At 40.6% G+C, this 14,286-nt stretch overlaps 1 protein-coding gene across 2 annotated transcripts; it reads left to right on the top strand.

Annotated features, from left to right (window-relative positions):
- Positions 1 to 2,823: 2,823 nt before the first annotated feature.
- LOC134208090 (NADP-dependent malic enzyme-like) lies at positions 2,824 to 4,899 on the top strand. Of its 2 annotated transcripts, none has more exons than XM_062684177.1 (3): positions 2,824 to 2,952; positions 3,020 to 4,653; positions 4,714 to 4,899. In XM_062684177.1, the coding sequence occupies exons 1-3, from the start codon at positions 2,936 to 2,938 to the stop codon at positions 4,881 to 4,883; spliced, it is 1,821 nt and encodes a 606-aa protein (XP_062540161.1). In that variant the 5' UTR covers positions 2,824 to 2,935; the 3' UTR covers positions 4,884 to 4,899. The 2 variants fall into 2 exon arrangements, with proteins under 2 accessions (XP_062540161.1, XP_062540162.1); XM_062684178.1 differs by having other exon boundaries at positions 2,859 to 2,950; positions 3,114 to 4,653.
- The last annotated feature ends 9,387 nt before the right edge of the window (positions 4,900 to 14,286 follow it).

Genomic DNA, 14,286 nt, shown 5'->3' with positions numbered 1-14,286 from the left:
ACGGAACTCTTTATGCGCTTTTGAACTAAATTATTTTGGCTTCGGAATCCCAAAAGGATATCCCTTTTACAGAAACAGAAAAAAGTCCATTCAGATTTTTTTTCAGAAATTCCTTTCCAGAATCCCAAATAATTGCTTTTGCGCTTCCTAGGAAAGGACTGTATCGAAAATAAGTTATCTACATCATTTTATTCGAATAAAATCGGATGAATTTTAAAAAATTATTTGAATTTGTCTAGCATTATATGTTAATTTTGTTTGTTAAGTTTTATGAAAAAATGTAATACTGAATAAATATTGCCATATTCCAACATTTATTCAAGCATGTTTCTTCCTGGTCACAAATCGGCATAAAATTGCCTCGTTTTAAAACATGATTAATTTCTGGTCCAAATTCCGGTCACATGATTTTGATTTTCTTCCTTTTTCCGACAGGTTAGCGAACGTGTAGTATTCCCCAAGCTTGTTGACCATACATTTTTACCTTTGGGGGTGGATAGCGAAACGCTTGGTCAAATATTCCATCTCGATGCCCTTCTTACGGAGCCATGTGTCCAAAACTCGAATTCAAAGATCACTTTCAATATGCGATACATCGGGAACAACAAATTTTCAACAAAAAACAAATTCTGATTTGAAACTTAACATATGAATACATCGAATGCAGGGTAAAACAAACCAATACCTACATGAGCTTCTGAGTAGTAACACTTTGAAAGTGGATAACTTATTTTCGATACAGTTCTTATTCTAATCAGAATCTCTTGTCCAGAAGCAGAAAAAGATTCCGTACAGAATCCCAGAACGCTAGCGATTCAATCGAAAGTCCAAAAGTATTTTGTCCAGAAACCCATCAGAATTCCGTTTGGAAGTCCAGAAGAATTTCTTTGGGGATCCCAGAGTGATTCCTTTCGAAACCCAAAAAAAAATCATTCAGAAAATCGGAGGGATTCCGTCGGTAACCTCAAAAAAATAAGGTTCGGCAGTTCATATAATTTTGTACGGAAATCCGTACGAACGGAATTCTTTTGGGCCTTTAAACTGGATCATTTTGGGCTTCAGAATGGATTAATTTGGACTTCTGAATGGAATCTTTTTAGGTTTCCGAAAGGAATCATAGAATCTTTCCGATTGCAATTCTAAAAGAATTCTGTTTGGAACCCTAAAGGGATCCCGTTCAGAAGCCTAAAAGGCTCCGCTCGGAATTCTAAAACGATGCCGTTTGGAAACCTTATTGAATTCCGTACGAAATCCCCATAACGATTTTGTTTGAAAACCCAAAATGGTTTAATTGGAAAGTTTTTAAAAACTGAATGTCTGTAAAAGTCTGTAACTTCAATCAAAAGTCTGCATAATGTCTGTAATCTGTATGATGTCTGTATGCAAGACCAAATGTCTGTATAAATACAAACATGTCTGTATGTCTTGCATCCCTGTGTTGAAGTAAAGGACTTACCTTTAAAGTCCCTGTCAAAATGTATTGCCAAAAAAAAACAGAAGATCTTCGACCTTTCTTCTATGGAAAGGATGGGGAGGGCAATACCCGTTAGCCTTCGGTAAGGGTGTCTTCTGTGTCTTTATTAAGGAGACTTTCACCCCGAGGCTGGCTCGTCTCCGGAACCTTCGGTAAGGGTCCTCATCCCCGATGTATGGTGTTCGGGGGGCCGATAGGAGTACTAAAGTTGGTAGAAAAATCCTAGAAATAAAAAAAAATTGCTGCAATTGTCAGCATCACGGCCCTTTAGGCTTTCGCGGCCGGAGGGCGCTTTTCAATCATGGGATACCTCAACTCCCGTTGCACTTGACAAGCGCATGGGAAAACTCGCCTGCAGAAAAAGGCTGGTTCTGTTCATAGTAGCGATAGTCCTCTGGAATTCGCCTGCGTACTGAGAGACTGCTACCAGGAAGGCGAAGTAGTCACCGAGAGCATTGGCAACTCGTGCAGGGTCAGAAATTGTGCGGTTACCCTGATCGATGTGGATGGGAGCCGCCCTCGATTTTCCACTAATTGTATTTACCCGCCTCCAAAGTTCGGCGGAGGTCTGGGACGGGTTTATGCATCTGCCTCAAGTGCTATTTTGAACCTTTCATTATCTACCATAATGCACGAGAAGGGCATCATCACTGCTGGGAGGATTGAGCTTGGTTTTAGCGCCTCATGGCTATTGAAATAAATGAATTACTCTTTTTCTTCAAAATTAGGTGGAATTTAGTAATTTTTCTTCATTTTTAACCGAATTTTCAAGGGTGCCCACAACCGAACCTCAAAATTGAAATGTCTAAAAAGTCAAATTTGCAAAATGGTCAATACACTTTTAATATGGTCCAACCTGATTGAACAAATCAAACTAATTTTTCTTCGCCAGTAGTAAGGTTGTTCCTCTAGCATTCCATTGGTGTATAAATGATGACATAATATCAACTAGAGTCAAAGTTTCCTTACACAAGAGAAAATTGATCCGTAACTTATTTTCTTCATACATCGCATCGCAATCGCTTTGCATTTCTGATTATTTTACAAATTGAAATTTGCAAGTGAAATATCGAAAGATATGAAAATTTTGACGATTTTTCGATAAATAATAAATAAAAACTGCAATAAATTTGAAGATTTTTGTTGTTTTATTTTTGAATCAAACGAACGAAACTTAACCATTATATCAACTAATACTCCTCACATTCAGCATAATAACAAAAAAGGTAACTTACTTTTTTTTACAGCGGGATGCACATACAACATCAAAACAATTATTTTTTGATATTTATGCGTGATGGACTATCGGAATAAAATGGTCATTATTTTTTTCGCTTTTCTACAATCAATAGCAATCAATCAAAGCAAACTATGAAGACTCGTATTGACGCATTGACTGTTGCATTGTCATCCATTTTTGTTTGTAAGTTTTTGTAAGTGAAAATTCACAAACTAACAAAAATGTCGCTACTACTTGTGTGAGTCGATTCTATGTTTTGCATCTTTGACTATTTGAACTTGTAACTTTCATACACTGAATTACAGATCTCGTTCCCAACGAATTTTTAAACTGAAACACCTTATTTCGTCTAACCGTGCACCAACCATCAATCGAACATTTTTCGAAACCAACGGTCAGATTCGGGGAATCGATCACCTGCGGGAACCCAAACTGAACAAAGGTCTCGCCTTCACGCTGAATGAACGACAATCGCTGGGCATTCACGGGCTGCTCCCACCCAAGATTCGCACATTGGACGAACAGTTGGAGCTGTGCCGAATTGTGATCTCTCGCTACAAGGAAGACCTGAACAAGTACGTCTACTTGGTCGAGCTGCACGATCGCAACGAGAAGCTATTCTTCCGACTGCTGACGGAAGACATCGAGAAGATGATGCCGATCGTCTACACGCCGACGGTGGGACTGGCCTGCCAGAAGTTCGGGGTAATATTTCGGCGGCCACGGGGGTTATTCGTGACGATCAATGATCGTGGCCACGTGTACGAAGTGTTGAAGAATTGGCCCGAGATGGATGTGCGGGCGATAGTGGTGACGGACGGTGAACGGATTCTGGGGCTCGGCGATTTGGGAGCGCAAGGCATGGGAATCCCGGTGGGAAAGTTGGCCCTGTATACGGCACTGGCCGGGGTAAAGCCACACCAGTGCTTGCCGATGCTGATCGATGTTGGAACGAATAACGAGGAGTTCTTGAACGATCCGTTGTATATTGGGCTGAAACAAAAGCGTGTGAGCGGGGAGGAGTATGATGAGTTAATCGATGAGTTCATGGCGGCCGCGGTGAAGCGATATGGGCAAAACACTCTGATTCAGTTTGAAGATTTTGGGAATAAAAACGCTTTCAAATTCTTGGCTCGGTACAGAGACACGTACTGTACGTTCAACGATGATATTCAGGGGACGGCGTCCATTGTGGTGGCTGGGTTGATTGCCTCGCAAAAGATTGTAGAGAAAACAATGTCTGAACATACATTTCTATTCTTTGGTGCGGGCGAAGCAGCTATTGGTATTGCTAATCTTCTGGTGAGAGCGATGGAGTCCGAAGGCATGTCGACTGAACAAGCTTGCCAGAAGATTTGGATGTTCGATAAGCATGGATTGTTAGTGTTAGAAAGAGAGAAGGAAAACTTGGATGCGCATATGGTTCGCTACGCGAAAGATATATGTCCAACGAAGGACTTTTTGGCAATCGTCAAAGAGATTAAACCATCAGTGCTGATTGGAGCATCGGCCGTCGCTGGAGCTTTCAACGAAGAAGTACTGAAATCTATGAGAGAATGTAACGAACGTCCAATCATATTCGCCTTGTCAAACCCAACGGCAGTCGCAGAATGTACACCCCAACAGGCATACGATGTTACGGAAGGCACTTGTTTATTTGCTTCTGGGTCACCATTTCCGCCGGTTCAGAGGGATGGAAAAACCTTCATCACTGGTCAAGGAAATAATGCGTATGTCTTTCCGGGTGTGGCTTTGGGCGTTATTGCCTCCGGAATTCATCACATTTCAGACGACATATTTCTAACGGCAGCGCAAGTCATTTCCAGGAAGGTTTCCGAGGAAGATTTATCCAAAGGTCTACTGTATCCTCCATTGAGTAGTATCAAGCAGTGTTCAATCGAAATAGCTGTTGCAGTGGTTGAATATGCTTATAAGGAAGGTTTGTTGAAATTTTTAAATGTTTAAACGATGTTTGATTTACGAATTCATGAAATTTTAGGTATTGCTTCCAGGTATCCCGAGCCGGAAGATAAACTGGCACTTGTCAAGTCACACCAATACTGCTTCCGCTACGAGCCATCACTTCCTGCAACCTGGGCCTGGCCGGAGCAGCATTTTAATCCTCACGGAGCATCCAAGGATCCATGTTCAAATAATAAACAAAAATAAATGCATAGTTGGAAATGTATTCATCTTGATTCGGACTAATACCAAGAAGTATAGTCAGTAGCGTCCAGATGATCCGTAAATTTTTCTTCCATTCAATTAGTCAAAACTGACAAAACCATTCCCACATTTAAATAAGTTTAGTTGGCAATGTCCATAAAGCTGTTGGTTAAAATCCATTACTTGTGCAGGGTATCTAAAATGAGAACATTTTTCGGGATGTTCGGCCACATTGAGAGTTGACGTAAAGTCAATGTCAACCTCTCTCCCCGAACAGCCAAGATAGCTGTGTGGTGTCGGCAGCCAGTTATCTGGCTAAGAATAACGCTACGGATTGCATGTTCCGGTGGTAGAAGTCCACCATACAGGTGACCCCAAATTCTTGGTGTGATGCGGCTTTATGCTTACCGTGCCTACGAATGAATGGTTAGGGGGGTCTAAAAAGAACCTAACCGCAAACGGAGCCTGTGAAGCACCAGGGCACCCTTCACAGTATCTAGCCCTTACTGCGCTAACCGGAGCTATGGCGTAGTTGACTTTTTGCTTCTCCGAAATAATCGGCTACTCTTATTCAATCTCAACTTGAGATTAAATAAGGGTGGGATTATGAGCATGTTTTTATTTAGTTTTTCAACAAATTGTCACCTATATGGATTCCCTTTGCGTTATACAAATTGTACTCTGTGTTTCGTCTTCGACTTTCTTGATAAGATACCAATTTAGTTTCATCGTTGCTGTTCATATCAATGCTGAACTTGTGGAGTGTATTATCTTAATTTGCAATGGCTTCAGTTAAGATAGCTCAAATCAATCTTCAGCATAAAAGAATAGCAACGAATAATCTTTGTAGACTTATGTAAAATGGCAAATCCCAAGTGGCTTTGGTGCAGGAACACTATTTTTGCAAGGGTACCTTCTGCCTAGGTAACCTAGTGAACCCGGTTTTTGCTGCTTTCAGTAAAGAAATGGCAAACTCTCGATCAACGCCGCGTGCATGTGTGCTTGTTAACAATGCTATTGTTGCTACACTTATCTCTGAACTAACAACCAGAGATGTATGTGCTGTCACAATTGATGCCACTGGCGGAACCCCCGTCAGGAAATACGTCTATTGTTCGGTTTATTTACCACATGATGAACCATCCCCTACGGATGCTTTCAAACGAGTTGTCATATAAGGCCTTCCGCTAATTGTCGGCAGTGATGCTAATGCTCATCACATCATCTGGGGTAGCTCGGATATCAATCTGAGAGGCTCCAGGTTGATGGAATACTTAAGTAGTACCGAACTTAGTTTACTTAACATAGGCAATCGCCCAACCTTTATGGTATCTAATAGAGCAGAGGTGTTAGACATTACCCTTTGCTCCAATAGAATCAGTCACGAGTTGACGAATTGGCATGTGTCAGATGAGGAATCGATATCTGACCATCGCTACATCTACTTTGATCATTTGAATGTCACTTCGCCAGAAATCCTCGTTCAACAAACTGGGATCTTTACACAGAGTTGCTCTCTACCAAATTTTATGAATATCTACCTTCTATAGAAACTCCTACTGACTTGGATGATGCAGTTGATACTACAACGTTGCACATCGTGGAAGCTTTCGAAGAAGCTTGCCCTTTACGTTCTGTAAAAACCTCAAGAGGAACCCCTTGGTGGAATTCCGATTTGGCTAAGCTAAGGAAGCAGTGCAGAAGGAGTTGGAACAGACGCCATTCAGCAGGGACGGATTCTTTCAAGTTGGCTCGCAAAGCTTACAAGAAGGCTCTACGATCTGTTTAACGATCCGGCTGGAAAAACCTGTGTGCAAATGTTTCCAATTTGAGTGAAGCCAGTCGATTGAATAAAATTCTTGCGAGATCCAAGGATTTCCAAGTTGGCGAAATTCGCAAGCCAACATAATACACTTCTTCTGATGAAGAATCGTTAGAGCCCTTATTTGATATGCACTTCCCTGGATATGTCGATATAACATCTTCGGATATAATATCGGAAATAATTCTTCTCCAATCGAACTGAGCAATCAGTTCGATTTGATTAATGATGAAATTGAGCAAATCGAATCTACCTCTAGCCCAGGTGATTCGATTCATGCGAAAAAGCAAAGGATTCCGCCAATTGTGGTATCTGTTGCTTTCTGGTTTCATTTCAGATTGCTAGGAAGGGTGACTGCCGCGTTTTGCCGGGATCCTTTGACGATTGCAAACGTCTTCTTCACTATTTAACTGAGAAGCGCCATAAATTCTTCACATACGACGACAAAACTGAGCGATTGTTCAAAGTCGTCTTGAAAGGTCTTCCCAGTGATGACAAATCACTGGATGAGATTAAAATTGAAATTTCTCATTTACTTGGATTTTCACCAGTCCAAGTAATTAAGATGAAAAAGAAATCCCATTCTGGTACTTCCCAGAGGGGCATTTCTCAAGAATTTTATTTAGTTCATTTTAACAAAAGTGAACTAAATAATATGAAAAGTTTGGAAAAGGCCTGTATTATGTCTCATGTCCGTGTTACATGGGAACATTTCCGCAGGCCTGGGGAAATTTCAAAACCCTACCCAGTGCCGTAAGTGCCAAAAGTGGGGTCATGGAACCAAACATTGTCACATGGATGCTAAATGCATGATTTGTGGTGGAACCTCTCACGCCAAGGACGCATGTCCTGTGAGAGAAGATTCCAATAAATTTAAGTGCGCAAACTGTGGGGGCAATCATAAATCCAATTTCTGGGAATGCCTTTCACGCAAAAAAGTTTTGAATTCCCGTGCAAAATTGATGACGGGAAATTCCAATCGGATCCCAGATTCGACGGGTAGAAATTTTTCAAACGCTCAAATTTCGAAACCGGTCATACCCACCACAATTTACAAACAAATTTTGCCGCTCGTCAACGGCATTTCAGTAAATTCCAATTTTTCCAATGTACCTACGTATGCAAACATCGCTGCTGGTAGACAAAATTTCTCTTCTCAAAATGAGGTTTATACCCATGTCCCAACGGAAAATAACGGTCATGTTGCCGATTCAGGTAGCATGACTGCTTCCGATGTTGATTTTTTAACTGAACAATTGCATCACATGATTGATGCAATGTTCAAAGCAAATACCATTCCTGAAGCTGTTCAGGTTGGTATAAAGTACACACAAAAAATTGTTATCGGACTCCGTTTTAATGGATCTAAATAATTGTGTGAAAGTTCTAAATTGGAATGCCCGCTCTCTAAAGGGTAAGGAAGATGAATTATTCAACTTCCTTTCAGTTCATAATGTGCATATTGCCATTATAACTGAAGCGAATTTAAAACCAGGACTCTCCATTAAAAGAGATCCAAACTATTTTATCTACAGAAATGATAGTCTTGACAGTGCCTATGGTGGGGTCGCCATCGTCATTAATAGACGTATCAAACATAAATTATTTTCTTCGTTCGAAACCAAAGTTTTCGAAACCTTGGGAGTTTCTGTTGAAACAAATTTTGGACAATTTTCCTTCATTGCAGCCTACTTGCCTTTTCAATGCAATGGGCAGCAAAAGAATTTGTTGAAAGCTGATCTTCAAATTCTGACTCGCAACAAATCAAAATTCTTCGTAATTGGTGACTTCAATGCCAAACACCGTTCATGGAATAATGCTCAAAGCAATTCCAGTGGTAAAATTTTATTTGAAGATTGTTCTGCGGGATATTATACTATTCAATATCCCAATGGCCCTACTTGTTTTTCTTCCAGTCGAAATCCTTCTACAATTGATTTAGTTTAACGGATTCAAGTCAGCTGTGTGGCCAATTGGTAACTCATGCTGACTTTGACTTGATCACCTTCCTGTGACATTTGAAATCTCACAAGAAGCCATTTATAATCCAATCAGCTCTACTTTCAATTATCATAGGGCTGATTGGGATTTATATAAAACGTATATCGATAGGAATTTTGATGTTGATATTCCTCTCGATACCAAAAGTGATATTGACAATGCGCTCGTATCTTTGACAAATTTAATTATCGAAGCCAGAGACATTGCAATTCCGAAATGTGAAGTTAAATTCAACTCCATTATTATTGACGACGATCTTCAGCTACTGATCCGTCTTAAAAATGTGAGAAGAAGGCAATACCAAAGAACTCGCGATCCCGCGTTGAAAGTTATTTGGCGAGATTTGCAAAATGAAATACCAACTTTGAGAATAATGTCTTGAAGTTGGATCCCAGTTCGAAACCCTTTTGGAAATTAACAAAAAATCTTAAAAAACCTCAAAAGCCAATTCCAGCGCTTAAAGAGGGAAATAAAATTTTATTAACAAATGGCGAAAAGGCTCAAAAACTTGCTCAGCAGTTCGAGAGTGCCCATAATTTTAGTCTAGGTCTCACTAGTCCAATTGAGGATCAGGTTACACGGAGCTTCGAAGACATTCTCAATCAAGAGAATGTTTTGGCCCTTCGTTGGGAACTAATTTGGATGAAGTGAGATCTATTACTAGAAAAATTTAAAAATATGAAAGCCCAGGGTGATGATGGTATTTTCTACATACTTATCAAAAACTTCCTGAGAGCTCTTTATCCTTTTTGGTTAATTTATTTAACAAATGTTTTCAATTGGCATACTTCCCAGATAAATGGAAAAACGCCAAAGTTGTTCCAATTTTGAAGCCGGACAAAATCCAGCTGAGGCTTCTAGTTATCGCTCAATCAGTTTGCTTTCTTCAATAAGCAAACTGTTTGAAAAGATTATTTTAAATAGAATGATGGTTCATATTAATGACAATTCTATTTTGCTGATGAGCAATTTGGTTTTCGCCATGGGCATTCAACCACTCATCAGTTATTAAGAGTTACGAACTTAATTCGGCTCAACAAATCTGAAGGATATTCGACTGGAGTTGCTCTTCTTGATATAGAGAAAGCATTTGACAGTGTTTGGCATGAAGGTTTGATTGTAAAATTGATGAATTTTAATTTTCCTCTGTACATCATTAAACTGATCCAAAATTATTTATCAGATCGCTCACTGCAGGTAAACTATCAGAATACTAAATCTGATAGATTACCTGTAAGGGCTGGTGTCCCCCAAGGCAGCATACTGGGGCCCATATTGTATAACATTTTTACTTCTGACTTACCTGTTTTACCACCAGGGTGTCAAAAATCTTTATTTGTAGATGACACGGGTCTTTCAGCCAAAGGGCGAAGCCTTCGTGTCATTTGTAGTAGATTGCAAAAAAGTTTGGATATTTTCTCCACTTACTTGCAAAAATGGAAAATTTCCCCGAATGCTTCCAAAACTCAGCTTATAATTTTCCCACATAAGCCGAGAGCTTCTTATTTGAAACCTTCTAGCAGACATATTGTCACTATGAATGGGGTTCCAATTAATTGGTCTAGCGAAGCTAAATATTTAGGACTTCTGCTAGATCAAAAATTAACTTTTAAAAATCACATTGAAGGCCTTCAAGCCAAATGTAACAAATATATTTATACTTATAAACAGAAAATCAAAACTTTGTCTTAAGAACAAACTTTTGATTTACAAACAAATTTTTAGACCTGCCATGTTGTATGCTGTGCCAATATGGACTAGTTGCTGCAATACCAGAAAGAAGGCACTCCAGAGGATTCAAAATAAAATTTTGAAAATGATTCTGAAGTTGCCTCCGTGGTATAGTACCAATGAACTTCATAGAATTTCTAATATTGAGACATTGCAACAAATGTCCAACAAAATAATTTCAATTTTAGATAAAAATCGTTGCTATCTCCTATTGCAACGATTAACTCCTTGTGCCCTTAGTATAAAATAGGTTAAGTTTAGTTTAAGTAGAAAACATTGTAATTCCTACATGGTTCAATTCAACCAGAGGAAAAAATTCTAACTGCTAGAGGCAATTGAAATGTATTAATAATAACTAAAAGCGTAACATAGCAAATAAGGATGATAGTGTTAAGAAAACACGGAACACCTAGTCTATGAGATGAATGCATGTATTAGATAATTAGCAAATAAAATTAGTTAAAAAAAAAAAAAAAATTCCGTACCGCCGTCTAACAGTAAAGTAAGGCTGTTGGCATTTCATACTTAACAACCAATCCGTGCCAATTGGGGTGTGTGTTTTTATACGAGGGATTCCAAAATTCATTTACCTCCAATATTAAGTAACAGGCCAAGAGTAGGGGACATTGTGTGACGCTCCAACCATGCCTAAAAAGGATCATTATTAAATCCAAGTTGTTAGATTTACTTACCTTATCACAATCCTTTTGGAGCAGTTGGCAATTATTCGGCAAGTCGGGAAAAAGATAATAAAAATATTGCATCGAATCATTTTAAATCTTTCGAATGATTCAAAAGTTTTCCTCCTTGCTACAGCTTTCATTTTTGTAGTTTGTTATTAATTAGCATTAGCATTAGCATTAGCATTGTTACGGTGTAATTCGTAGATTGGACACTAGTGATACTCATGTTTTTCTTTTGAGATCCTTATCTAGAATGCTATCAGAAATCAAGAAGGGGAGTGGTCCTTGATTCCAGTCTTAAACAAAAATAACAAAAGCATGAGGATTACTACTCCTGGCCACGCCCATCTTCACCGTAACTAGGGAGAGGAAGGAAGTGTTGATGTAGTACTTACTTAACGAGAGGCCACCGACTTAGCGACACCCTCATAAGTACTACGGAGTTGGATAATGAGGAAGGTATTCGTTGGGTCAGGATTTGCCTGTAGCTGGCAATGTAACCGTGGTAGATCTTACCCCGTAACACACCACGTAAAGGTGTCTACCCAGCATTACGGGTCATTTTTGTAGTTTGTTATTAATTGAAGAAAAATCAACATACGAAAATGTTGCTATGACAGCAGTGCTAAAATTTGTTCTAAAGGGCATCAATAGATTACGTACTGAAGCGCCGCTTTCATTGCTGGGTACCGAAGACCGTTCATAGCTTACGAAACTGGAACCACAAAAAATCTCCAGTTTCATATTGATTGTTGATAATACGCTCGAGAAGCTTTGCCATGCAGCTTATGAGCGAGATTGGCAGGTCCTGAATCGTGGCAGTTCGGTTTCGAGATAGGAACGACGATGGCATTTCGCCAGCTGCCCATGCGCCAGTTATTGTTCAACAACTCGTGAAGCGTCATTTTTACGTATAGCGGAAGATGTTGCACCAGGTGATACCCGATCGAATCTGGATTGGAGACACTTCCGCCTGTGTCGAATTGCGGCTTTCGCTTCAGTGGTAGCCGCAATTGGTGTTGCTTTCGGTCCAATTTGGCCGATGATTCGCGGGTAGTATCATCTCGGTAAGGTGATGGTTGACGTTCCACTCGGTATCTGGCCGGATGGTTTCAGCCATCAGCTTGATCGTAGAGCCACTTCTGTCGTGTCGTTCGATGATTCATCCATCCGGGAATTAACAAAGTGATCGGGAGGTGGTCGCTATTATGTGCGTCCGACAGGGATCGCCAAATAAACCTAGAGGCCAGACTCTCGGTTTAGATGGTTACGTCAATTGCCGAGGTGTTGCCCGTAGCTGAATCGATGCGGGTGTTTGAGTCGTAGTTCAAGATCGCCAACTTATGAGTCAAAGTCGGTGAAGAAGCGACCAAGCGGGTGTGCCCTCACGCGTGACGGTGCGCATTGAAGTTCCCAAGAAGCAACAATGGTCCCTCTAGCTGCTCGAATACCTCACCCAGCGCATCCTGATACTGCGTAGAACTCGACGTGATGTAGACAGATACTACCCTTACCTGTATCGGGGCGTGGATGCGTACCGCGATTAGTTGCAGGATGGTGTGGATCTGTACATGCTCAAACTGTATGTCTTCTCAGCTAGGCCAACCCCGTGTAACGACACAAGGCTTGAGATCGGCAAAAAGGAGCTTCAGTTCGTTGATATTGCCTCTGAGGCCACGCAGGTTCCACTGTAGTACGAAAATGCCTCTGGAACGACTATCCGTGGCGAACCGTGTAACGGACGATGATGTGGATGTCCTACGCATATCGGTGGGTCGGATGTAGGAAAGGAAATTGCCGCGGTAATCTCTGCAGGCGTTGGTACTGTACTTGTACTGTACTCACAGTTCCAGCCACTGTCAGAACCATTAGACTAGTTTTGCCAATACATACAATAGCCGGTACTGGGGATGCACTTTGCGTCATATTTCTTCAGCGGGACGGGTCTTCTCCGGGTGTGAGAATTACTGTGGTGTTGTGTTGACCTGTAAAGCTATGCGAGACAGTATCTGTTTTCTGAAAGGAACATTGAGGACAGACCTGTAGGACTTTGCCCCACAGTACCCCCACAGTAGCCCCACAGTACCAGCCACTGCCGAAACTGCTACACGGTTGCCAGCCGGCATTGGGAAAAGGCTTTGTGCAGTTTCGTCGACTGCGCCGCTATTGACGTTAACATCGGGTGTAGGTTCTAGATGTCTCATGGTTGGTGATGTAGGGCGTCGGCCAAGGCATGAGAGGGCTACCCTTCCCCGAAGTATCTGGTGTCGTGGTGTGATTAATGTTTTCATCAGCTATAGAGGCAAATTCATCATCAACGGGTTGGAGTAGGACGTCCCGGATGACTCCTTCAACCTGCCGTAGTTGCATCAGAAGAGGTACACCGATTCTGTTTTTAGACGGATTATTTTTACACGGTCGTGTGAAAAAAATCCCATACAAAGTTTTTGCAAAGTTGCTCCATTTTGCGTGATTCATCGAGAAATCATAAAACTTTTCTTACACGGATATATCTTCTTACAACGAAGAAGGAAAAAGGAAGAAGGAAAAAGGAAGGAGGAAAAAGGAAGAAGGAAAAAGGAAGAAGGAAGAAGGAAGAAAGAAGAAGGAAGAAGGAAGAAGGAAGAAGGAAGAAGGAAGAAGAAAGAATGAAGAAGGAAGAAGGAAGAAGGAAGAAGGAAAAAGGAAGAAGGAAGAAAGAAGAAGGAACAAGGAAGAAGGAAGAAGGAATGAAGAAGGAACAATGAAGAAGGAAGAAGGAAGAAGGAAGAAGGAAGAAGGAAGAAGGAAGAAGGAAGAAGGAAGAAGGAAGAAGGAAGAAGGAAGAAGGAAGAAGGAAGAAAGAAGAAGGAAGAAGGAAGAAGGAATAAGGAAGCAGGAAGAAGGAATAAGGAAGAAGGAAGAAGGAAGAAGAAAAAAAAAAGGGAAAAGGAAGAAGAAAGGAGAAAGTAGGTATAATGCTGAAGAAAGGAGCAAAAAAGAAGAAAGAGGAAGGAAGAAATAAAAAGAAAAAAAAAGGAATAAAGGAGAAGGAAGAAGGAAGAAGGTGGAAGGAAAAATGAAGGAAGAAGAAAGAATGTGGAAAGAGAAAGAAGGAAGAAGGAATGTAGAATAACGAATAAGGAAGAAGGAATGAAGTGTAACGAATAAGGAAGAAGGTAGAAGGGAG

This window comes from Armigeres subalbatus, chromosome 1 (assembly GCF_024139115.2).
Source record: "Armigeres subalbatus isolate Guangzhou_Male chromosome 1, GZ_Asu_2, whole genome shotgun sequence".
Lineage (NCBI taxonomy): Eukaryota > Metazoa > Arthropoda > Insecta > Diptera > Culicidae > Armigeres > Armigeres subalbatus.
The sequence above is the reverse complement of the archived record's forward strand: the minus strand, read 5'-3'. Positions and strand labels throughout refer to the sequence as shown.